A 25,693-nucleotide genomic window follows, 5' to 3' on the forward strand; every position below is an offset into this window, starting at 1 on the left:
CAAAGGTTTATATTTAGGACTTTATACACACCTCAGGCCCTAGTTACATTGCCTGCAGCATCAAAGCATTCAGATCTAGGACTGAACATTACCCTAAGTGTTTAAAATACCATGAACTAGTCTTTTGAATATCATTAGGTAAGGTAAAAAGACGTGGTATTGTTGTGTTTATCTTTTTACCAATACATCTGGGCCCTTTTTGTTGTTTAGTAACCTGATATAGAAGGTGGCCTAATCCTGGTTTAGAGCTTCTCTGTCATTCACAGTTGAAGCTCTGTCATTCAAAGTTGAAAACTATTCTAAATACATCCCTTCACCATACAGATCATATTTTTTATATAGGATTAAGTTCTTGAGAACTGGTGGAAGTGGAAATTTCTTCATGGATGACAGTTTCTGGAGTCTCTTTAACCCCATGACTTTACATATTTTCAGACAACACAGATATTGAAGTTAAGTTGAAGCTTAATTTACTGAAAACTTCCCCCAGCCCTCCCTCCCCTCACCACAGATGCTAAAGGAATTACAGCATTATGAGAAAGTGTCTTTCGTGTTTTCGAGGCATCTGTGAACTCACATGTTATCAAGGCATCTGTGAATGGAGGTAGGAGAAGCAAGACTTTATTTTAAGTGGAATATGAGGTGAGAAAGTCATGGAAAGGGAGCTGTTTTCCCCAGGTCGTGTTTATGGTACAGCTAGGAACTGAACATGGGTCTTTTGACTCCCATATTTTGCAGCCAGACCACTGAATAATACTTTTATGTACTTGACTATGTGGTGGTAGGAGCAAGAAATGTAACTGGACCAGAACTGGTGATTGTGCAAAACGAGGCAAAAGCATCAGCCCCAGCTGGAAGAATAAATTGGTAGGAAAAAACTACTTTTTATTTACCCTGCTTAGACTGTGATTGAACCCTTGCAACACTGGAATTTAATTTTCTCTGCTATTTGGGTGTGTCTCACAGGGTGTTCCACGGCAACCCAATTCCATGGCATGCCCCCCGCCGGGTGATGTTGTCTAGAAGTAATTAAATGCTCTGGCACCGATTCAGGCGTGCTCAGGGGCAGGGACTCCTATGGATTTGAGGACAATGTTTGAAATCAGAGGTATCATTTGGTCTCTGTTTCTCATAAAATCTGACACAAGCAGCTGCAGGAGACAGATGAGCTCTCCAAGAAGCCAGACATTCAACAGTGGTTACATCAGCCTTTGCAGCACCCATGGGATGGACTTTGTAGCTGTCAGTGTTTTCATAGCTCAGTGAAGGAAGAACCAAACCATAGCCATGAGTCCTGTATATGACCAGCTGTTCACTGTAGGGGCCATAATGTCTTGCAGGTTATCCATAAAACTCCATGCACTGGCTAACCATCAAATTTTGGCAGCTCGCATGGCAGAGCCTGTTCTGGGTATCAAGGTGATGGGAGTACGGTGAAGGGGTGGGCAGCAATTTTACTGTTTAGCTGCAGCAGTCTGTGCTCTGGCACAGGCTCTTAGTGCCTGAGCTGCACTTTCTCAGACTATTGCCATTAGTACAAGAGTCACATGTGAAAGAACAGTCACAAAGTCACAAGCTCTTTTGTGTCTGCTGTGAGGTAGAGCAAAGGGATTTTTTCTGACACTTACTTGGGACAGAAAAAAAAGCCTTCTAAAATATCCAGCTGTTTGGCTATGATTTGCAAGGAGAAAAGTGACATAAATTCATGATCATTTATCTCTTGTAGAATAAGTCTTATCTCTTACTTTCCTTTCACTCCCAGGGGCTAGAGCACAAGTCTTATGAGGAGCAGCTGAGGGAGCTGGGGTTGCTTAGCCTGGACAAAAGGAGGCTCAAGGGAGGCCTTAATGCTCTCTACAGCTGCCTAGAAGGAGGTTGTAGCAAAGTGGGGGTTGGCCTCTTCTTGCAGGTAACAAGTGACAGGACAAGAGGAAATGGCCTCAAGTTGTGCTGGAGGAGGTTTCGATTGGGTATGATGAAAAAATTTCTCATAGAAGGCATTGTAAAGCTTTGGAACAGGCTGCCCAGGGAAGTGGTGGAGTTACCATCCCTGGAAGTGTTCAAAAAACATGTAGATGTGGCACATGAGGACATGGTTTAATGGTGAACATGATAGTGGTGCTGGGTTGATGGTTGGACTTGATGATCTTAAAGGTCTTTTCCAACCTTAACAAGTCTATGGTTCTGTAATTTAATATGCATCTAATCAACAGCTTCTTACCCTCACCTGTGTCTTCTGTGGAACCAGCGTTGCCTGTCTGGTATACTCTTCCACTGCTATCATCTCCTGCTAAATCAGTCCTTTTAAAGCCTTCCCCCTACTTTTTTATTTCATGTGAGCCTTAGGACCTCTGCTCAGGAAAATTGTATCAAGAAAATTAATTTCAGGCAAAGATTCAGATTTTAAGCCTTAATGGTCCTATTATGCTTTTTTTCCCCCTGTCCTTTCTACTGGAAGTTGTTTGTTTAGGCTGCAGTAATTAAAAATGGCACCTTGCCACTCAAGATGTCTGTCCTTCAGCATCCACTTCTGTGCCCTACGGATAAAGATCTTAGCTCAAAAATACACTATCTGTTTCCAAATGCATGGAGCAACTTCAAAGAAATCCAGCCCTACTCATTACCAGGACAAAAGCTGCATCTGAAAGAAGTGCATGGGAAAATGCACAAAATTGCTGTATAAATATTTAAAGATATATATTGCAATGGGAATAATTTTCTGTCCCTTAAGTGTCACTCACACCAGGAAAAGAGGTACTTGGATCAGGAGAAATATTCCTCAAGGAACTCGTGTTTGGTGGTTCTGAAAAGCTATAAAAATATATTAATGAATGTTTAGTAATCATAGGACTGCTATAACAGTGTAGCTCTGGTGACATGTACAATGTGTTTACATTTAATTTTAAAAATTAAAATTTTTTGTAGAAATCTTTACATTTGATTGGGCAAACCCATTGCCTTTTGCCCACATATTCTGTATATGGTAGATATAGTGCCCAGAACTCCCACTGTCATTAATATGGACTAATAAAAAAAAAAAAGGCATAATTAAAGACAGTAAAGTAGAGAATTTACCTGGTTAGTACTGCTGCTTGTATTTAATTCCCTATGAAGTACATCACTTGTTTATATTACTGGCATCTCCTTTTAAAAGAAAATCTTCATAAACACATACACAAGGAAATGTTAAATATGGAAGTAAGTAACTGTCTTGCTCTCTGTGTATAAACGAACAGAGTGATTTTTTAATCTGAGTGACAAACCATAGGTTTGGCTAAGCTACATGGGAGAACTGTCTGGGACTAAGACATTAACAAAGGATGAAATCCATGTGCTTTTTATAATCACTTATAGTTTAATAATTGCCTGACCTGCACATGCAAATTACAGTGTATTTGCAAATACCACTGCAAATAATATAGTGGTTACATTGGCATATGCTTTTTTTTTGAAAGAATAGGCTAACTGCAGGTGCCAAAAGAGAATCCCACTGCAATTGCACTTCCAAAACTCACGTTTTTTGTGCATAGAGCAGTTCCTCTACTACTTTCTTTGCAATACAGCGGCTTCTACTTCCTGTCTGAACCTGTTGAGCAATATCACGATGTAATTCCAAACAGCTGCTGTGGTCACCCTATGTCTGTACATCAGTAGCGAGTGAAATGATTTCTATATATAGTTTGTTAATCTGTTGGCAACGTTTGTAAAGCACACTGAGATTCTTCCTGAGGAATAAGAGCAGCTATATGAAAGCAAGAGCATTAAGACCATTATTGCGTACAAAGCAGTTTATCTTTTTGGTGTGGCAGAAATGAGGAAATGGCCAGTCTGCAGAGATGTGGAGAAGCACTTGCTTTGGGCAAAACCCTGGCAGGAATACTTTGTGCTGTCAAAGATAAGCAGGTTCATCTCACACTGTTATTACAGAACTTGACATTGTACTGACACAAGATGATTAAAAAGTATTGGCTCTGTAGGAAGAAAAGAAAACTGGGAATGGAAATGACATCTATTCAATAAGATTTATTTGTCCCCCTTGCCTTCCCAATTTTAGTGTGCTTCAGGTACACAAAAGGAGCAATAAATCCCAACTCTGCTGCACCTTTGGCACCCAGCTGCATGAGTCTTTGTATAATAAAATAAACCTTCAGGATCCATGCACAAAGGACACTAGGTGCCTTTGCAATGTGAGCAGTGAGTTTTCCTTCTTTTAATTAAAGGCTGAGGTATTTTTTAGTCCAGAAATGCTCTTAGTTTCACCTAGAGTAATTTTTCCCTCCAGTGCTTCCCTGCAGGCAGGTTGACCTCTTCATTCCCCTTCCAAGATACATCCTTACTCTCTTCTCATCAACAGCACTAAAAGAGCCCATTCACTTCTTCACTTGCCATGACTTTTCTATGTTGCTAAGTAAGGCAACCCAAATACACCCATCAGTGAAATACATCAGATTAGTGGTTGCCCCATGGCTTGTTGGTATATAGTGTATATTTATGCCCCCAGCAACTGTTGAGAAAGCTGTTTTCAAATCTGAGCAATAGGGCAGTCCACATGCACATGTTTTTGAGTGAAAGCTGATCACTGTTTGTGATGGTCTGAGTTGTTAAACTGCAATCTAGACCTGGAATCTTTCCTCCTGGTAGCCTGGGGTGTATTGTAGGGGATCTGTGGGAAAAATCCATATTTGAACTGGCATGCTGAGTCTGATTTCCAATCAAGGACTGGTTTTGATTCAGGGTCATCTTTACACTTACTCCACTTTTTATTTCTCCAACAGGGATGAAAAGAAAGATCTTTTTCTTCTGTGTGACTCTATGTTTACAGCATCACCAGGAGAGATGCACTGGACAACAGAATCATCAGGCATAGAGAAAAGCAGCTGAAAAATTGTTCCTTCAAATGCCTTCAGTGCATGCTTCATCCCATTTGCTCTGCTGATACCACTGTTAAATGGAGGTGATGACACATCCTTTTCAGGCACAGTACTGTGTGCACAATTTTGACAAGTTATGTGAGTCTCCCAGGGGAAAGAGAAGCAGCTTGTCCCATCAGTCTGCCTTGCAGTCCTGTGTACTTGCCAGGCTGCCTGACCCCTGTGTCTCTCCAGGATGGTTTGAATGATGCATTCAACCTGGACCTATACAAGCAGCATACAGAAATTGAGACACAGGGATAGATAGATAGATAGATAGATAGATAGATAGATAGATACATACATACATACATACATACATACATACATACATACATACATACATATAAATTGCTATCGACGGGAGGGGGAGGGCAGGGAGTGAGGAACACAGGGTCAGGACAGAGGGGACGCACAAGGAGGGGAAGGAAGGACAGGTCAGCAAACAGGCTGTGGAAGCAGGTGAGAACAGCAAGGGGCTATTCATGGAGGGCAGACAAGGATGACCTGCAGGGCCAGGTACAGAGAATGCAGTGTAGCAGCACAAGGCACAAGAGGGGGAGGTGGGAGAGCTTGAGGGCTTGTGCCTCAGCGTCTGCATGAGTGGACAGCAGGAGTGAAGGAGCTGTTCGGTGCAGTGAGGGATGCAAAAGCTGCAGGGGGAGGTGGGAGCAAGCAGCACTGGAGAAGGACAGCAGGAGAGATGGGGAAAGCCCAGCCGTGCTCTGGTGCATTGTTTTTAATGTGCTCTATGGCAATTGGACCTGTTCCTGCAGCGTGGGACTGAGCTCAGTATGAGCCAATGCATCTGTCTGACAAGCTGTTCTCAGGAGCCATGACTGAAATAGCCACCGTCCCATGCCTGAGGACAAGGTTGTGCAGCCCTCTTTTTGCTTGTCTATAGTTTTGCCTGCAACTCATCCAAGTGGAAATAAACGTTAAACTGAGCTTTGTCCTGCAGGGGAGCAAGCACCACCTGCCACGGTTTGCTCATGTCCTTTCAGCAATTGTGACAGTGTGCCCCAAGTGTGGAAATGTGAGAAGCAGAACAAAGTCCTCTAGGCTGCTACTTGAAATAGTTAATTGCTTGGAAAGGCAAAAAGGACGCTTAGAAGAGTTTCCTCTTTTCAAACCAAGAAAATAGGCCTCCCAAGTTAGGGAAGATTGAAAGTCTTGTCTGCAATCTAGCTGCTGCTGAGTAGGCTCTATCCCACTCAAAGCCAGGAACCTGGGTGCCAAGATATACAATGACAGAGTGAATCCTGCTCCTATAAAATGGGCACTTCCAGTTCTCATTTTCGCTCATTAGCTCAGATCCTGATTGAGTGATGAGTTTTCATGGCCTATTGGTGAAATAGTTTATTTCCTGCATACAGGATTTCAGCAGGGCTTTAGGGAAGAGAGTCTGGGTCTTCTGTTAGAAGGTGGCAGAGCATGTCATCAAGTCATGGAATCATAGAATAATTTAGGTTGGAAAAGACCTCTTAGATCATCAAGTCCAAATGTTAACCTAACACTGCCAAGACCACAACTAAATCATGTCCCTAAGTCCCATATCTACGTATCTTTTAAATACCTCCAGGGATGGTGACTCAACCACTTCCCTGGACTGCCTGTTTCAATACTTGACAATCCCTTCCATGAAGAAAGATTTCCTAATATCCAATTGGAAGATTCATCCTAAACAGCGGGCAACGAAGTCAGTGTAAGCCTGCCCTCCTGCACTACATATGGTTCACACTCTACTCTCCTGCCTTCTGTGATGGAAGGAAGTCCACTGTGCCACCTTGCTAGCACAAGGTCTCTTCCTAAGCTGTTTATAATGGTGTTCTTGAGAACACAGCCTGGGACATATAACAGGATGCTCAGACTCCTATTTTTTTTTTTTTCATTTTTTTTAAAGAGAACGTTACAGAAATCTGAACATGTAAAGTGCCTGAGAAAGGGGACTGTGGAATGGGAACAAAATGTTTCAGGCAAGAATGCTAATAACAGGAAAACACAATCACTCCTGTCTTTGCTGCAACAGTTCCTTTTGGCAGTTGAAACCTGTGATCTGAAATGTTGCTGTGGTGGGAAGCTTCAGCTGTGGCTAATGGACCACAGGAACTGAACCCTGACCAGTTGAAGTGCTTACATAATGCAAAATACTGCCAGAAAGGGAATCCAAAACTCCAAATTAGTGAATATTTTCAGCCTTAAGGTGTCTGTACCTCTGTTCTTTTTCCTCACAAAGGTAGTCAGAACTTCATGTCCCCTGAAATGGCCACTGGATAATTAAAGACATTGATAGTCATATTATGCTGAAGAACAGGGGCAAAACAAAATGCTGAAAGGCTGTTAAATGTGTACAATGTCTCCCATGCACTGAAAGAGTAAAGGTTCTGGGTGCTTATGGGTCTAGAATCAAAGTATATGATTACAGAACCATGGAATTAAGGACTGTGTTTCAGCGCTCATCAGCAGCAAAGAACAAATACTATTCCCACATTTTCTGATTTGTGAGTACTTAGCTTAGTCTTAGCATCTTCTATGTGTGTGTAATTGGCCATGTGCTACAGCCTTATTGCTTTTATTAAAATTGTCCTAGAGAGGGATTGTGGGTCTTCACCCTTGGCCATTCCCTTGTAAAGAATGAGTACTAAATTACCATGAGTGGCGTATAAGATCAAGAAAGGACATCAACCACTCATAACCTCACCTAATTGTGCCAGTTTCCCCCCTACTTCAGGGGACACATGTACAAGAAAATACCTAATCCATGTTTAGTAAAATCTTTAAATTATGTCATGGCTAAAATGGACATCACTGACATTTTATGTGTAGAAAACCAGCCCCACCAGCCCAGTGTTGTATCCTTGCCTCAGCAAGGAGTAACATTGAAAGTAATATTCATGCTGTTAAATCTTCCTTTGGAATATTATTTTAGAAGTAAGCAATGCATGTTGCTTCTTCAGGTTCCTTTGAGTTTGGAAAATTTGATTTATACGTAGAAAATTTCACATAGATAATTCAGATATCAGTACATTTGTACTCTGTATTACAGACTCTTAGCCCAGGAAAATTCGGAGACTTACAGATTTTGTTGTATCTGAGAAAACAGAAAAAGCAGAAAACTCAGAATTTTTTGTGAAACAGTATATTTCAATAAATTTCATTTTTAACATAATCTTTTTGCTTTTAATATCGTACATGTCAGTGTTGTACATATCAACATTGAACTAATAAAATATAGTGTATTTCTAAAAGCATTTTGGTTTCAATCAGGATTTTCCTACAGAAAACCTGCCAAGTGCAAATTTCCTAACCACCTCCATCAAAAAATGTGTACAACAAAATGTTGTCTGCAAAAACACACCCCAGAAAGATAATTTTGTTGTGCTGCTTCTCTGGCTAACTCCAATGATAACGATGTGAACCTTTGTCCTAGACATACTGAAGAAATAAAAATGCTTGGAGTGCTGTTATATACAATATCAGCTCTATCTAAAAGCACTGGTGATGCAACGCTAAAATTAAAAAGGTACTTATTTTTTTCTGCTCTTTCATGCTTTACAGAATTTGGCCCAGGCTTCATTCTGCAGGTGCAGCTGAAAGAGTGAGCAGAACTTCTACTGACCCACTGACTTGTCTATACACAGTTGGTGCGTCATTGTATCTTATACTGTCAAGGTAATTCTCTTAGCTCAGTAAGCCAAGCATCTTCCTCCTTTTTATTTAATCCAAAGATTTGGCCAATATAAATGACCTGCAAATATTTATTTGTTTTAAGATGTACAGTATTCCTCAATCTGCTTAATTAATGTATTTTGTGTGTTAGAGAAGACTAAGCTTATGAGCTTTCATCCCAATTCTTGAGCAAGATAACTGCATGATATTCATATAGACAGATAATCAAAGGAAAAATATAATTTCTTTCTCAAATCTATGTGGAAACCAAGCTTAATCTCCTTTCTCCATTGTCAGTAAAGCAGTATGCACAATAATAAAGCTAAGTAAACAGTTTGGCTAAACATCATACATCAGTTCATGTGTCCAATCCATATTAATCAAAAAAAGATGATGGACAAGAGCAGTACTTACATTATTTTCACTTACATTTTCATTAAATATTGGTTTGACTGTCTAGAATGCACTGTGTGTAATCATTTAAGAAGGTTGATATATGTTGTTATAAATGCGTTCCTACTTCTCTGTACCAAAACCAACTTTCTCTCTGTCCTTCTCCCTTCTCTCTTTCTCTCAACATGGGTTTGCAGATATTGCTGGCCTTCATATTTCAGAAAACTTTTCTAGTTCACCATCATTCACTGATAATAGAGAAAAATCAGAAACAATGCAAAGTTTAATCTTTTTTTCTGTAGTTTCTTACACAGTAACATACCTGTCTATAAAACTAATATAATCATAATATATCATGTGTTAACAGAAATGACAGACATGTAGAATAAAGAAATGAAGGGCACACTCCAGCTGGACACCAGTCAGTGACAGCAAGCAATAGCCATTAATAGAATAACCACTAGAGGCCTTCAGTTGCTTGGGCTGTCAGAAATGATGAAGGCAGAGCCCTGCTGCCCACCCAGGGCTTGTTCCCCCTAAAGTTCTGGGGGACTCTGCTCACTCCTCCCAGCAGAGTACAATTCTCTGCATGAAAAAAATTTCACAGGAGCTCCAAATAGGCAAGCCAAGCTGATTCTCCCTCTGATCATCCTAGAAAAAACAAGGGAATTAATAAATAATCCAGTGATTTGTTACAGGCACAATGTGACATTATGGGAACAGTGCTCCCCACAGATGCTGGCAGGCCGACCTCCTCCCCTCGGCTGCCTCTCCAACGATCCCAACCGCCTGCAAACACCTTGGCAGGATAACAGCATGGTTCCACTAGAAAACCGTGAAAGCAATAGGAAGTCTGCTGAACAGTGGCAAGGGTGTTTTACTTCCAGCCCCTGGGACAGCTCAGGATTAAATGGATTTTCATTGTTCTTTCCCTCCTGCAATTTGGACACAACATTGGTGTAAGTGCACCCAGGGTTTTATTTGCTGCTGCCCCCCCGTCTGCAAGGTTGGTATTCTCCCACTAGCTGCCTGCTCTAAATATGGCCATGGCCAGTGTGTCAATAATCCCCCTCTTTAAGGGACCTGCAAACACTAGTGTTGGGACATTCTTGCTGTTCAGATGTCTAGCTGACGTCTGATGCTTAAAACAGAGCATGCTTTCATCCCTTCGTGCATTGTCGTAAGCCCCTGATGATTACTCTTAAAAGGGTGCCTCTGCTATGCAGGGAAACAGTTGCTGACCACACGAGACAGCTTGCTCACTTGCTTCAACCTTCTTGAATGCCTGGTCACTTCAACTTTGTACCAGCCTGACCAAGCAGGACCATGTCTACCTTTGGCTACAGAAGAGAGCTCAGTAAATATGAAGACATTGATGAAGATGAGCTCCTCGCTTCTCTCACTGAAGAGGAGCTGAAGGAGCTGGAACGGGAGCTAGAGGACATAGAGCCCGACCGTAACCTTCCAGTGGGGCAACGACAGAAAAGCCTGACGGAGAAAACACCGACAGGGACTTTCAGCAGGGAAGCACTGATGGCCTATTGGGAGAGGGAGACCAAGAAACTCTTAGAAAAAGAGAGGTTGGGTGCATGCGACAAGGTAAGATGCCAAGGCATTTGCTGTTTCCTATAAATATTTGGGGTTATTCTTCATTGGCATGATCTTGCTGACTGATTTAATTTCCTTTCAGTCTCTTGTAGCATTTTTAAGAACACTGTTAGCTATACTTCTGTTCCTGCAAAAGCTCTGTGTAGTAGCTCAGACAGTTTTTGCTCTTTCTGGAGGTTCCTTAAATACTCTGTTCAGAACAGAAGAAAGTGCCATAAAAACTATCATTAGTGATTAAAATAGGAAAAAATTTAAACGGCATGTTAAAAATTATCAATAGGTAGCAATATGGGCTTTTGGATAGCATTTGATTTTTTAAAAAAACTACAGAAAGTGCCTTTTCCTTTTGTTAAAAAACAATCAGTACTGGCTGCGCAGAAGCACATCAGGAAGATAATTTTGAATACGTGTTATGTCAGAAGTTTAGTAAGCGGACACCAGACTTTGTGCTCACTGGAAGGAAGCTGCATTGCAGTCAGCAGCTTGTGTTGCTTTGTCCCTGCTGAGGAGCCTTGGCACGGCTTGGGAGTCTTCTAGCAACTGTTGTCAGAGGGTTATATTATTTAAAAAGTGGTCTGATCAGCTGAACCATTTAACTGTATTCCCAAAACAACTGCCAGTAGTGTTTGTTAGGCAAGTCGTTCCCCAAAATAAAAAAGTTAATAATAAAAGCCGGTCCCTGAACTAGAAAGGAACATTACAGCTGGTCGGGAGCGAAGGGCTCAGTCTTGGCAAGCAACAAGCACTCTGTCTCAGCTAACGTCCATGTTGGCACCACCGGGTCCTTGCTAAAAGTATTTGTGAGACTGAGCTCAGTCAAAAAGCAACTTCTGTTTTCACAATGGCTCTGTGTGGGGACATGGGAATTTTTAAGTGCTGCTTCATACCAAGCTCTGACTCTGTTTATAGGGACATGTTTTCTTATGTTTAAATAGAAAATAATGCAACAAAGGCAAAGTCAGCAAAAGCGGACTCAGAACCTCTAGCAGCCCTATTCAGGAGTTTGGTTCATTTGCAAGGAAATAATTGCAGTCCATACATTAGCTAAAATATCCTTCTAGAGAAATGTCAGGTGAATTAAAATACCCTGCAATATCCAGGACGTTTTTACATATGTTTTCTCCTGCTTGTGAATGGTGGTATAATGTCTTTGCAGGCAAGCGCACAGACCAGTAGCTGTCATCAGACCATTAGTGTCAGCTTGCAGTCGTTGACTTCACTCCCTGTTTGTCAAGTCCTAGGGAGGCAATGGCAAGATTAATGTTTATTTCCAGCTAAGCCTGGAACTCGAAACCTGGGTACTTCCAAAAAACCTTCTGAACAGGTCTAGTTCTGTGTCTTATATAACGGCAGGATCTTTCTTTCCCCCTCCCCCATATTTATACAGCATTAACGATGGGTTATGGCTAAACCTTGGAGTGCTGGCAAGCACATCTATACTCTTTGATCTAAGAAGAAACTTCCTAAATGCATCCTTAAATAAGAAAATGTTGACATGCTAAAATAAAGGGCACAAAGGTTCTTTTCACTAAAGGCAGTAAGAAAGCTCCTTGAAAGCAATTTTCTTCTTGCTTTCAACTGCCTGGAAGTTAGACACCTTTATCTAAGATGGTTATTTGTGCTCCTTCTATAGTTAGTGGTGAGAGATCAGCTGCTCCAGAAGGCAAACAAGCTGCAGATAGCCTTTTAGGGGGAATAACTTGTCCTCCAGAAATATTTACCTCTGCATTGACTATCTTAGCCCTAAATTTTCATCACATTACTACTACAATATAAGGTGAAGCCCCGCAGGCTGCCTACAGCAGTCCTGTACTGCAATGCTGCCATAGTAACAGAGTACATCTCTGTGGATCTGCAAAGAGTATTTGATTTTAAAATTATTGTGGAGATTGCTGTGACACCAGACAATGTGTGTGACAGGAAACTAAACTCCCCCTTTGACCCCAGAAATGCCAGTCAAAAAAAGCCCAAAAAATCAAACCCAAGTATTTTTTTTATTAGTCTAGTAACATCAAACATATTAACAGTGCATTTAGAGGCACCACCTTCTGCTCATCTGCAGCTGTGTTGAAGGCTGTAGTATATATTCCTAGAGAGAGAAAAGCAAAGCCATGAAGATAGATTCCTGGATACGTGGTGTTTTCAGGTTTTAAAACTCTACACATATATAGAAGCTACAGATAGAAATCTTAGTCCCAATAATAAACCTATAGGTAGCACAGTATGTCTCAGTCTCTCTGCATAGGGGCCTTCCTGGAAAAGGAGGCCCCTTCCCCACAGGAGAAGTAATGGGGCTGGATCCTGCAAGACCTCAATGTGCAGGTCAATGTGATGGGACCCTGCAAGCCCCCCAGGTGCTGAATGCTCAGCTCAGGAACATCAGGTGGGAACAACTCAATGTCCTGTTTCACTACGAGTCACAGTTCTACGAACATTACAATTAACATCTGTTTTACATGTGTCCCAACACAGAATTCTGCTTAAGATTGTGAAACAGTACAATGCAATCTGTCACTACTGTTATTTTAACCTTTCCCTGTATTTTCAGAGCTAGATAATTAAGCAAACCTAAAACTACACAGGTTGTCTAAAAATAGGCTGTCCTGTTAGTAACACTTCTGTTTTTCAGAAACCGAATTGGTGTTTCTCTGCAGAGTATATTTACTTTGGAAAATACCCTCTAGTATTTTACAAACATTAAAACCCCCATTAAACCCCAGGACCATTGCTGATGTAATGCATACCGAACAATTATATTTTATCCAAAATTTTATAAACATTTACAATGGTAAATAAAAAGGCATAAGCTATGGCTTGTCCAGTAGACAAAATATGACATGAGAGACCTTTTGGGGCAAAAGTTGGGTGGTACACAGATCAGTCTACAGCACATAGATCAGTCATGGCCCATAGATCCCTGCTGCACTACTCGAGTCTTCCAGGTGGAGAGTGAGGCTTTCCTGGAGCAAAGACTTTTCCCCGTTCCTGTGCAGAGAATTCTCTTTTGCCACCATAACTGTTAAGGGCACCAGGCAGAGCTTTAAGACATGGTTCCAAATCTGCCTTCCTGGTACCCACCAAACACACTAAAATAACTTTACATTTCAGAAAAAAATCCATTTACTCTGTAGACAATGAATTACAATGATTCACAGTATGGCAACTGGCCTGCAACAGCTGTTGGTGAGCACAGACTTAGCTCTTGGCAAACATGAAGAAATTTGGGGCTTCTTGACATGTTACCTTGCATTCCTTATTTTCTGTGGAAATGCATCTGAATCCTTTCTTCACAAATAGTTTCTAAGTACGTACAGTCCATGCAGTGCATCCAGAGTCTTTTTGACATGACTCCTGTAATTCTGAATTGTTTTGCATGCTGGTATACATGATTACACATGCAGACACTATTTATATATTAAATCATGGCAATCTTTAACTTTTTTAGATGTACTAACATATGCAAGGGAGTCTGAGCATTGACAGAGATGTCTAATCCTCATGAAATGAAGAAGCTTGTTGCTCATATCCATTCTGAAATTGTTGTCTTGTGTTTCTGCTGGCAAGGGTACAAATTATATCTCCTTGCAGCATGCCAACACAGAAAATGTGAAGTATGTCCACGTTGTAATATCTTGTATCAAGTTTTCTCTTGGTAGAAATTACTGCCATTGGTTAAATGGTTGCAATTTATGCTGAACATTTTCTAAAGAATATGAAAGAAGTAATGCTAAAAAGGTCTTAGGTGCTGCAGCATTTTCTGTATCCGTTTCTGGGGATTTATTTTTAGGTTTCAATATTAACATATAGTCTCAATATAATTGTTATTATGCTAAAAGGCAGTAGCTATGTTATTTCAATCATATTCAAGACTCATACCTACATTCCTGTTCAGGATTCTGAGCAAGAAGAAGACAATTCAGAAGAGCTGCAAGAAGAATGTTTCACAGAAAGCAATAGTGAAGTGTCTGAGGAAGCATATACTGAAGAGGATGATGAAGAAGAAGATGATGAGAAGGAAGATGAAGATGAGAGTGATGATGAGAATGAGCAAGAGCAAAATGCTGCAGGTGGTGAAAGACCTGAGAATGGCAGGAGTTCTGACCACATCAGACGCAAAAAGTGTAATGGTGCAAAAGACAATGAAAACTTACTCAATGGCCATGATGGAAAAGACGATAGTCAGAGCTTAAAAAGCAGTGCCATTCACCCTTGTGGAAATCCAACAGTTATTGAGGATGCTTTGGAAAAAGTTAGGAGCAATGACCCTGACACCACAGAGGTCAATCTGAACAACATTGAAAACATCACTTCACAGATGCTTATACAATTTTCTCAAGCCCTGAGGGACAACACAGTGGTTAAGTCATTCAGCTTGGCTAACACCCATGCTGATGACAACGTGGCAATAGCTATTGCTGGTATGTTAAAGGTAAATCAGCATATAACTAGTTTGAATATCGAGTCAAATTTTATCACAGGTAAAGGTGTGCTGGCCATCATGAGAGCTTTGCAGAGTAACAAAGTTCTAACAGAACTGCGGTTCCACAATCAAAGGCACATCATGGGCAGCCAGGTGGAAATGGACATAGTTAAACTGTTGAAAGAGAACACCACTCTGGTCAAGCTGGGGTACCACTTTGACCTTGCTGGCCCAAGAATGAGCATGACAAGTATCCTGACAAGAAATATGGATAAACAAAGGCAAAAGCGTATGCAGGAGCAGAGGCAACAAGAGTCAGGTTGTGATGGAGCCATCAATCCAAAGACCAAAGTCTTGCAGAAGGGAACACCTCGATCCTCACCTTATGTGTCACCTAAGAGCTCACCATGGTCTTCTCCAAAGCTCCCTAAGAAAGCACCTCCAGTGAAAAGTCAGCCTCCAGCTCCAGCTCCTGCACCTCCCCCTCCCCCACCACCCCCACCCCCACCTCCTCCTCCCCCAGTTATTCCAGAGAAGAAGGCACCAACCAGGAATATAGCTGAAGTCATCAAACAGCAAGAAAGCGCAAAAAAAGACTTACATAATGGACAGAAAAAGAAAAAAGGCAAAAAAAGTAGAAAACATGAGAACAACATATTGAAAGAAATTAAAGATTCTCTAAAATCCATCTCAGACAGAAAATCAGAAGAAGGTTCACGACCCTCCACCCGTCCATCCACCCCACAAAGGTCTCTCCATGACAACCTTATGGAAGCGATTCGGGCAAGCAGCATAAAGCAATTAAGGCGGGTAAGTGAGAGATCCTTGTTCAGTAACTGATTGTGGCCCAAAAATAGCACAAGCTCAGGTAATTTTAGTACATATATTTAATAAATGAAAATTCTTAGACATGTGAGCATAATAAAGCACTTGAGAGGAGGCTTTCCCCTGATCAGGCTTTTCTCAGCACACTGATTTTTCTCCAACTGTGAAAGTGGGGCACTTTCCCAGGTTCTGTCTTGTTATGGGAGAGGGTGGATAGCACACGGCTCTTGGGAGTGTATGTCTGGTAGGAATGTTGCCATCCGGACTGTACAACAAATGTAGTGAACACCCTTCCCATCCCTGTTTCATAGGTGGAGGTACCAGAAGCCCTTCGGTGAGAGCCTGGATGACAGAAGAAGCAGAACCCTGCAGTGACTGAGGGGAGGCTTCTTGTCCTTTCATTGGCGGTAACATAGACTGTCTAGCAAGCTGCTTCCAAAGTACACTCTTAGATTCAAGCCATTTCCCTTTTATTTCAAAGAAATAAAACAGCTAAATACAAAATAATGCTTTAAGGATCCATTTACCTTGTAATCTGTAAATATGGAAATAATTTTCTTTTTTATTTAATGAGATTTCTATTGAGAAATTGCTTCTTATTTAGATACTCTTGTCAATATCTGATTGCACATCACTTGGCAAGTTCTTCACACTGAGATGTAATAGTTTAACAGCCTGTGGTTTCTTCTGGTTTTTCCATGAATTTACAATAAATGTGGTTTGAAGCTTTCAAGCAGACACATAGTCCTTTATTTCTGTGAGTTAAAACCCACCAGACATTTGCATCACGTTCATGAGCATTCAGGAAGTCTCCTGGGAAAGAACCTGAGATCTTTCTCCGCTGCACCTGTGCCTGTGTGGAGTATAGTACCTGAGCCCATATATTAGTGCAATTCCATACTGACATGGGAAAAAATGATTCATAAGGCTATGTACAACTAAAACTAAGATATGGGCTGTGTCAGGTCATCGGTGTTGCATTACGGGTCCTAAACCTTGGTCTAAGAGAAGAAGTGGGAGATGAATAGATACGTGGTTCGTGTTGACTTATGGGTTAAATATTAATGCCAATATTTTATGGTTGCAGAAGAATTATTCAATTGAGATCCATTCAGTCCAAGTGCTGTATTTAGACAGAACATACCTCAGCTGAGATATCCAGTCAGACAGAGAAACTTGAAAAGCAGTCTGCCATTCAGGTGGAAAAAGGCTTCCCTATGGTATCAGTTGAACAACAAGCAGGGTGTGAACTGTCAATATGATACAGTGGAAGCAGAGCCAACATCATTTGGAGATGCATGGCTGGAGGTATCACATCACAGGCAATGGCATGAATAGCCCTTCCTCATGTAGCACTAGGCATCTCCCTGGTCAGATTAGTTATGGTTCTGGGTGCTTCAGCTAGTGTGAAGGTAGTGATAACAAGAAGAAAACTGAGTAGTGGCCAAAATGTTGAAAGGTGAGAGAAGAGATATGTTCAGAAGCACTACTAAGTATTAATTAGTTTGCTCATTGCAACTATAAACAACAGAATTAGTATTTCTTTTACATAATACCACATCAATGAAAGTAATTACTTAAAGTTACTCAACACTGCAAAAAACAGTGGTACTGAAAAAAACACAGGTAAGCTTGCTCCTAGAAATATTAATTAGACAGATTTCCCCAGAAATAGGAACAAATTACTGGAGGGAAATGAAGCATAAGGGAGAGGGGATCCTTTAATGAATTGTCAGGAATGTAACTGTCATAGCAAGAAAATGGTGAAAATACCTTTTTGCATTTGTATTTATTGACTAAAACATACCAAAAGCAATATATAACTAACTGAAACACGTTCCAACATTTTTTTCTTGCCTCAGGATCACAACAACTCATGAGTATTTCTAGACCCAGTGTCACAGAAATATGGTACGTACAATCAGTCTTTAGCTGCCTTTATAATTGGATAGGCTCCCATAGCATAAAAATCAACCTGTGGTCAGTTTTCCATGACCAAATGGAAGCTGGGGCTTGGGATCTTCTGAGGATGGAAGCAATACTGGAATGCAGACAACAGTCAGGAGTAGACCTGTGGCCTCAGACCTTGTCTCCAGAAACTTTGTAAAGGATGAGAAACATCCTGGATGTTTAATCAAATGGCAAAAGCGGATAAGCAAGGGAAAATAAAAGATAAGGAGGGAAAGCAGGAAAAGCAAAATGGAGAGGCTTTGATGGGACACAAGAAAATGTATTTAAAAACTGAAATCATACTTTTAAGGAAAAAGGGAGAGTGAGAAGTGAGGAAACTATCTGTATGGGAGGTGAAAAATTATATAGAAAAAGAAGATAGAAAAGAAAATGAATGCTGAAAAGTGACAGATGAGAGAAGAGAAGAATGTGGAAGAAGAAAAATCCTAGAAAAAAGGAAAAGGGAAGGTAGAATTCATCTTTCAGGTTGGTAAGAGTTACTCTTTTGCAGAAGGGGAGGCTGATGGGCAGAGTCCTTAAGAAAATTTGGCCAGAGTTCCTGATTGTGGAGGCTGTGAAGTGGCCATCAGCCCTCTCAGGTGGGAGCTCTGCTCTGATGTATTGTAAAGTAATGGAGATGGTGACCATGTGTGGATACTGAAGCTCCTGGAGCACACTTGCTCACGAAGGGTCAGTCCTGTGCCTTAGCAATGCACGGCCAGTGCTGTGCCCCCATCAGAATTGGACACAGGAGCCCCAGGATGCAGGTATGCTCCTCATTTGGACTTGTAAGGCTCTGGCAGTGGGTGGCCATCCATTTTCTCTCAATCAGAGAAACAAACACACCAAAATCTGTCATCCATGCCATGTAAAATGGAACAACTTGGCACCTCGAATCCTCTGCCCCTCACTACAAGAAGGATATTGACATGCTGGAGCATGTCCAAGGAAGGACAACACAGCTGGTGAAAAGTTTGGAGCACAAGTCCTCTTAGGAACGGCTGAGCGAGCTGGGGTTGTTTAGCCTGGAGACAAGGAGGCTGAGTGGAGACCTCATTGCTCTTTACAACTGGCTAACAGGAGGTTGTAGCCAGGCGGGGTTGGTGTCTTCTGCCAGGTAGCAAGTGATAGAACAAGAAGAAATGGCCTCAAGTTGCACCAGGGGAGGAAAGAAAACTTTCTTCACCAAAAGGGTGGTCAAGCATTGGAATAGGCTGCCTAGGGAAGTGGCAGTCACCATCCCTGGAAGTGTTCAAAAAATGTGTAGATATGGTGCTTAGAGACATGGTTTAGAGGTGGACCTGGCAGTGCTGGGTTAAGGGTTAGACTCAATGATCTTAGAGGCCTTTTCCAACCTTAATGATTCTGTGATTCCATAAAAGAGCTGACCTACCAAGCACCAGAAATATCAGAGCCTGACTGCTACCTGTAATTCCAGTATGTGGCCCTTTAATTCGTGCCTCACCACCTAGGGAAGTATCCAAGTATATAGAAAGAAAAGGAGCTCATGAAAGTCCAAGAAATTTTATTTCCACATTTTCTGGAAGTTTCCTGCCTCCTGCTGAGTCCCCTGTTGATGTTCTGGATAGTGACCCATTTTGCTGGTATTTAGCTGAGGGCAGAGGCGCTGGTCTGACTGCCCTGTAGATGTGCTTCCTTCCCACCAAACAGGGCAGGTGGCCCTGGAGGCTCCTGCCAGGTGAAGCCACATCCATTTCTGGAGGCTGAGTCTGTGCTGCCCACAATGGGAGAGCCAGAGAGCTGGTCCAGGACAGACCCTGCATGGTATGGTGGGAGAATGGATATCCTGGGAAGCTGCAGGCAGAGGGAAGCAGGAAGGTATGGCTAAGGCCTCTCCCTTGCCCACATGCTAGGACAACACAGTTACAACCCTTGCAGAACAGAGCAGAAGCTAGGAGTATTCCAGACTTCCACACCACCACTCATATGTTTTCCTCAGAAGTCCATCAGGTCCATGGAAGTAATGATTAAGGCAGAGCAGCCTCACAGCCCAAATAGAGAGGACTTGTCTGTGGGTTGTTTTGAGAGTGACATATAACTACCACAAGTTAGCCATGAAGAGGGGATTTGCAATGCCTGGATGTAAGGCAAGGGGTAGCTCTAAACACTATTCCCAGGTGCAGGCCCAAGTGAAACAGCACCTGGAAGAGTGTGTATAATTCCAGTAACTGACAGCCAGGAAAAATTGTTTTCAATTGGAAGAGGGACAGAAAACGGCTAGGATAATTGGGGAACTGGAGAAGCCGTCCTGTAAGAGAGATGAGAACAGGTGGTGGGATCAGTCTAGCCAAACAAAGGCTCAAAGGGATTTCAGATCGTGTCTATAAATACAGCAAAGGAGAAAGAGCTACGGGACACAGTTAGCAGTAGGGAAAAAAAAAAAAAAAGAAACCGTGCGTGACTGAGTTTTGATCAGAAATTAGAAGACATGTCCTAGCTCTCAGAGCAAGAAGGTTCTTGGAGCAGCCTTCTCATTTAGAAAGAATGGGCAAATTCATAAACTTATTGTTAAAAGAATGCCAGAAGCTTATGAAAAGGATAGTATGGTGTGGTGCTTTCTGCAGCAGAATTCTGAAACCAGTAACACAGAAGCTCTGCCATTATTAAATTAATGTTCTTAGATGTGATAACTACACAGGATCTGGAACCACCCAAAGCAAGTGGGTGACTGGTGCAGGTTAGCTACAGTGGAGACCTCCCAGCATGCACTGACTGTTTCCCCCAGGTCTACACTGCTCCCTGCCTTGCCAGGGCTGTCCTGTGAGACCAGGATGGGTTAAAGGTCCGTCGCAGTTTTGGGTTTGCTGGGCGGATGCAACTTTGTGCTGAAACTGGAAGGTGAAGGAGTAAACTGCAGCTCATGCACAGCAGTAAGCAGGGGCTTTACTTTCTTTCTGTGTAGATAGTGGAAAAATAGAGCAATTGTCACACGCTGGCTGTGGGGTAGCTGGTGCACTATCAGACTCAGATGCAACTGTTCTGTGTGAAAAGGTTGGATCAGTCCAAAAGAAAAATGGAGATACGAAAAAAATTGTTGAAAGTAGGGCTGTTGCCTGTCTGCCAGGTGTATTTATTTCTATCTCTAATCTTTGACTATTTTCAGGTTCAAATGAATATGAATTTTATGAAGCCTTGAATTATTGAATTATTTGCTACAGAACTATAACGCAAGGAAAGATGTTTTTCTTTCCTTTAAATATAGTCATGGTAAAAATTCTCATTGGGTGTCTGGTAAGAGCCCAAACATGTATCTCAAAGCCAAGACTAAGGGTTATGTCCTGGGCTGTACTGCTGCTATTTATGTACTCTGCGGTGTATTGCTTAATTTCTTATGCCTCCACTTTGCCTTGTAGAGATCAGTACTGAGCCATTTCACAGTAGTGCAAGACTATGTTCACACAGACTCAAGTGTGCTCCAAGATGCTCAAACATCCAGGACTATTGGATGCATTATTATTTTATTTTTATTTTTGCTAACAGGAATGCTTTGACTGGATGAATATTAGTGAATATGATGATTCTCAGTGTATTTCTGAGTGGTAAGAGAAGCACAGCCCATGATCCAGTGCAGGAAATTGTGTAAATGCAGATGAGGCAAGCCATGAGGATGGGAATCCCAAGGCTGACTTGGCCATGAAAAAATGTCATTGAAAGGGAGACATGCCATTTCCGTCATTTTGTCACCTAAGAAACAAGCATATGAAGAACTGAAAGGACAGTCAGAAATGCTTATGCACCCTGTGGAGGATAAATTGGGTCTGATTCCCAGGACTGGCCTAGGAGATATTTCACCAGACTAACCAAGTATAGCCTCTATGCATGAGACTATTTTTCTTGTGTGGGAGATACTTGAAGTTTAAATTCCACAGATAAGAAATCAATTCCTTCTGTACGCTATCATGCCTTTCTGCTGAGAGCATTAGGTCAATCCACCCATAAAGGAATATGTATTTCCTTGGCTTTTCTTTCCAGGTTTTTTTTCTGAGAAACATTTGAAGCTATAGCTGTATTTTTCAATTAACATAGTCATGAATGTTCTTGAAGGCTGTCAATCAGCTACAGTTAAAGCAGTAAATTTTGCAGGCACCTGAAGGAAGTGTTTATGTGTATACAGAGAGGGGTCACCCCTGTTGCTCAGTCTCAGCTTACTGCTCTCTAAATCTGTGACACATGCATGTGTTGCTGTGTTTCACAAACAAGTTGGAAGGCAACGGTGATCAGGTTTCATGTGCTCTTGAACACTTCTGCCAAATTCCAGCCCTTTGTTTTCCCATGCACCAAGCATGCCCTGAGTGTGGCAGGTCAGTCTCAGTTGTGTAGGGTGGGCAGGTACAGGCAAACTGCCCGCACTGCGAGAGATGACACACGCACCAGCACCAGCCCAGAAAGTGTATGACTGCACAGGAAGCACTCAGGGCAGATATTCCTGTCTTTCATCCTACTTTAGCATGGTTTTGGGTGTGCCACTAGCCCTTGTTACAAGATTTATGTCATCCCATGCCAGGATTATCTTCTGTCTAGCCAGTCATGAGCTAAACTTTTCAGTCTCTGCTATAGTTTAAAGTGACCAAAAGCAGTTTTAGAACTGATCACTCCAAAGATCCCAATAGCTGGATTTTAGGTACAGCTGTAGGACAAATTTGCAGCTCTGGATGAGTACTGCTGTGGTCCCAGTTGCCCCTTCATCTCTGCCTGTCCGTGCCTTACCTGCCTCCTCTCTCACACCACATCTGCATTCAGTCAGTTCAGGGAGGTAGCACCCAAAAAAGAGAAAAGAAAAAGAAAACCAACCAAAAAAAGGGAAGATTGTTCTGGTTTGCTTCCCTAGACCTCCTACTCCAGGTTTCAGAGCTGTGTTGCTGGTGCAAAGGAGATGGTGGGAACCTCTGGCCAGGAACAGAGGGAGGACAGCATCAGACAGCATGGCTTTAGCTTAGTTTAAATTATTCTGGATTGATACCCTAAGATCTTTGTGACAACAGAACCACAGATGTTGATATTGACAGCCCAGCACAGCTGAGCAGCCTGCAAAACCCCACCGTGCCACTGGCTCCCACTCTCAAATTCCCACTGCAAAGAATCCCACAGGTCACATGGAGAACTAAGCTCACAGCTGGGTGTCAGACAACCCTGAGCTCTAATCCTGCTCTACCAGCTCCATGCTATGAGACATCCTGTTACCTCAAGGGCACTGAGCAAGTTTTGTCAGCTTCCTATCTCTGTAGAGCATAAAAATTAGTTATAGAAAGCTCCTCTTATTTGGTGCTCTGTCATCTTCTCATGTGAAAAGTAAGGCCATTACTTTTTCTATCAACCATGCTGGATGCGGAGGACCATTCACGCTGGATCCTCATCATTTGGCTACATCAGAGTGGCAATTCATGGCCTTATCTCTGGATGACTGCACACCATGTCAATATTACAACATGCTGTATTTCATTCTAATGCCTAATTAAATGCAGGGTGAGCAGACCTGTTCAACGCTGAGGGCACTGGGGCCTCTGACAGTCATCCATTGGAAAGCTAATAGGGCCCTCAGCTCCTTGTCCACGTTAGCTGGCTGTGATCCCACCAATCCCATGATTAATTCTGAAGCAGTCAACTATCCCCCCTGCAGTGCGCTGCTCTGCAGCTCCCCAGCTATATTCCCCACCAGAGGAGACACAGTGGTGAGTAACAGAGAGCATAGGATCCTTACCACATTTGGGGGTCTGCAAGATTGCCTGTTGGTTTTCTGACACTATCTCACAGTTATGTTGACACTAGCAGTGCCAGCTGGGATAAAGTGGCAATGGAGTGATGGGTGCAGAGGTTCTTTCATCAGAGATGGGTCAATTACTCACTTCCAGGGTAGAATTTCTGTGTCTCCAGTGCTACTGTTGTGGTGGGACTCACATGCCTGAGATGGCTCAAAGCAAAGACCTGAACTTCACTCTGTCATATTTCAATGAACATTTAAATACCTGCTTTCCAAATCAGCCTCTTCCCAAGCTGATAAATATTTAACCCCCCTCCAAATGGAGCAGTGGTCTCAATAAATTTTCAATTTGACTATAGTTTTTTTTATAGGCTATTTTCTTCTTTGAAATTCAAGGTTAATGCATCTCTTGGGCAGATTCATTTGCTTTTCATTAAGAAGTCTGGAGAGTTCACTACTTCTGGGGCAAATGGTGAAACTGTTCAGTTCTTTAACAAGCCATGGGATGGAAAACCTCTGTAGGGCCATTCAGTTCTGTTGCTGGAGCTGGGAGAGCTGCAATGATCTGTGAAAAGAAAGATTCAAATGTATCCACCTTGTTCCAGTCTTTGTCAGCAAAAGATGCTGCCTGCTGCCCTGATGTCACCAGAGGTCTCCAGGACCATTGCTGGCATTTAAAAGCAAGCAGTGGCCTTAAGTAGTTATTTATGACACAGAATATCATACTTTAAAAGCAGCACATCTGTTTTAGTTGAAATCAGCTAGGAATGACCTGAAGGCAGATCAGGAGTTAGCTTTTAAGTGAAATCAGGGATTTAGTCTGGAAATGCTGTTGAAGCTGTAGTTCTGCTCTGATCTCCTGCCTCTTGCACCAGATATACTATAATTCTTCAAAATGCAAATGCTGAGCTAACCAGTGCAGGCACAATTTCCTTTACAGTACCTATATGGCTGCTTTTGAGCAGGACTCACACTATGGTGCAGAGGGGAAGGATGCATTAAAATATATGGGGAATATATGCTACACCCCAGCACAGGAAGGACATCTACCTTGTAGTGAGTCCAGAGGAGGACCACCAAGTTGATTAGAGGGATGGAACACCTCTCCTATGAGAAAAGTCTAAGAGAATTGCCACGGTCCGAAGGGGGATGGGACGGGTCCGGAGACAAGGTAGAGGTGCAGATGGAATACTTTATTGAGGTGTCCAGAGGTTTTATGGGTTTAGGCGGGGAAAGAACACGGGGTGGAGCATGAGACAGACAAACGGGGGAACAAATTGGCGTAGGAACACAGGCAAAGGGGGAGGAATGTGGGAGGAACCAGGGAAGGAAGGGGCGAATGGTAACTGCCTCCTCTCTGCAGCTTCTGCAGCCTATCAGAGGGGGGAGCAGGGAAGCAGGGAGCAGGCAAACTCATGGCAAGCCTGAGCATGCCCAGGCTGTGCCCTGTGTAGTGTGGATACAATGAAACCACATAATAACTGTAAGGTCCATATAATAAAGTCCCGTCAATTGCTGTATGTTTTTCTCCACGCCTGGAACCTCTCCCATCCTGAATCTTGTTCCTTCACAGAGAATTGTGATTATTCAGCCTGGAAAAGGCTTTGGGGTGACCTAATTGCAGCCTTCCAGTACCTGAAGGGAGCCTACAAGAAGGTTGGAGAGGGACTTTTGTAGAGCATGTAGTGACAGGACAAGGGAGAATTGGCTTCAAACTGAAAGAGAGGAGGTTTAGATTAGATATTAGGAAGAGATTCTTTACTGTGAGGGTAGTAAGGCACTGGAACAGGTTGTCCAGAGAAGCTGTCGACACCTCCATCCCTGGAAGTGTTCAAGGCCAGGTTGGATGGGACTCTGAGCAACCTTCTAGTGGAAGGTGTCCCTGTCCATGGTAGAAGGGCTGGGATTAGATGATTTTTAAGGTTCCTTCCAACTCAGGCCATTCTATGAGTATGTGATTCCATTTGCCTTTCCACCAAGCTGTGTGTGAGGATCACCTTGCTGTGAGATGGAGGTGAGCACCATGCTGCCAGTGAGCAGACTTCTCACTTGAAGGGCTTTTTCACCAGCTTGGCCTCCACGCTGCACAGCACCAAGAAAAGCTTAACTATGATCAGGTTTTCATTTTTCTTTCCATATCTCTTCCCATTCCTCCAATTACAACTTCCAAAATTATGGAGGAAGCATGCTCCATCACTT

At 42.3% G+C, this 25,693-nt stretch overlaps 1 protein-coding gene across 6 annotated transcripts in view; it reads left to right on the plus strand.

Annotated features, from left to right (window-relative positions):
* LMOD2 (leiomodin 2) overlaps positions 1-16,563 on the plus strand; it is a 28,306-nt gene extending 11,743 nt beyond the window's left edge. For 2 of the 6 annotated variants that reach the window (XM_017818165.1, XM_017818168.1), the window contains exons 2-7: positions 4,776-4,954; positions 8,469-8,582; positions 9,671-9,931; positions 10,319-10,571; positions 14,473-15,810; positions 16,137-16,563. In XM_017818165.1, the coding sequence (XP_017673654.1) occupies positions 4,911-4,954; positions 8,469-8,582; positions 9,671-9,931; positions 10,319-10,571; positions 14,473-15,810; positions 16,137-16,163 (2,037 nt within the window). In that variant the 5' untranslated portion in view covers positions 4,776-4,910 and the 3' untranslated portion in view covers positions 16,164-16,563. Of the gene's footprint in view, positions 1-4,054; positions 4,188-4,775; positions 4,955-6,492; positions 8,434-8,468; positions 8,583-9,670; positions 9,932-10,198; positions 10,572-14,472; positions 15,811-16,136 lie in introns of those variants that run through there. The other 4 variants (XM_017818167.1, XM_017818169.1, XM_017818170.1 and 1 more) reach the window with 4 other exon arrangements.
* Positions 16,564-25,693: the final 9,130 nt, after the last annotated feature.

This window comes from Lepidothrix coronata, unplaced genomic scaffold (assembly GCF_001604755.1).
Source record: "Lepidothrix coronata isolate B3197 unplaced genomic scaffold, Lepidothrix_coronata-1.0 Scaffold66, whole genome shotgun sequence".
NCBI lineage: Eukaryota > Metazoa > Chordata > Aves > Passeriformes > Pipridae > Lepidothrix > Lepidothrix coronata.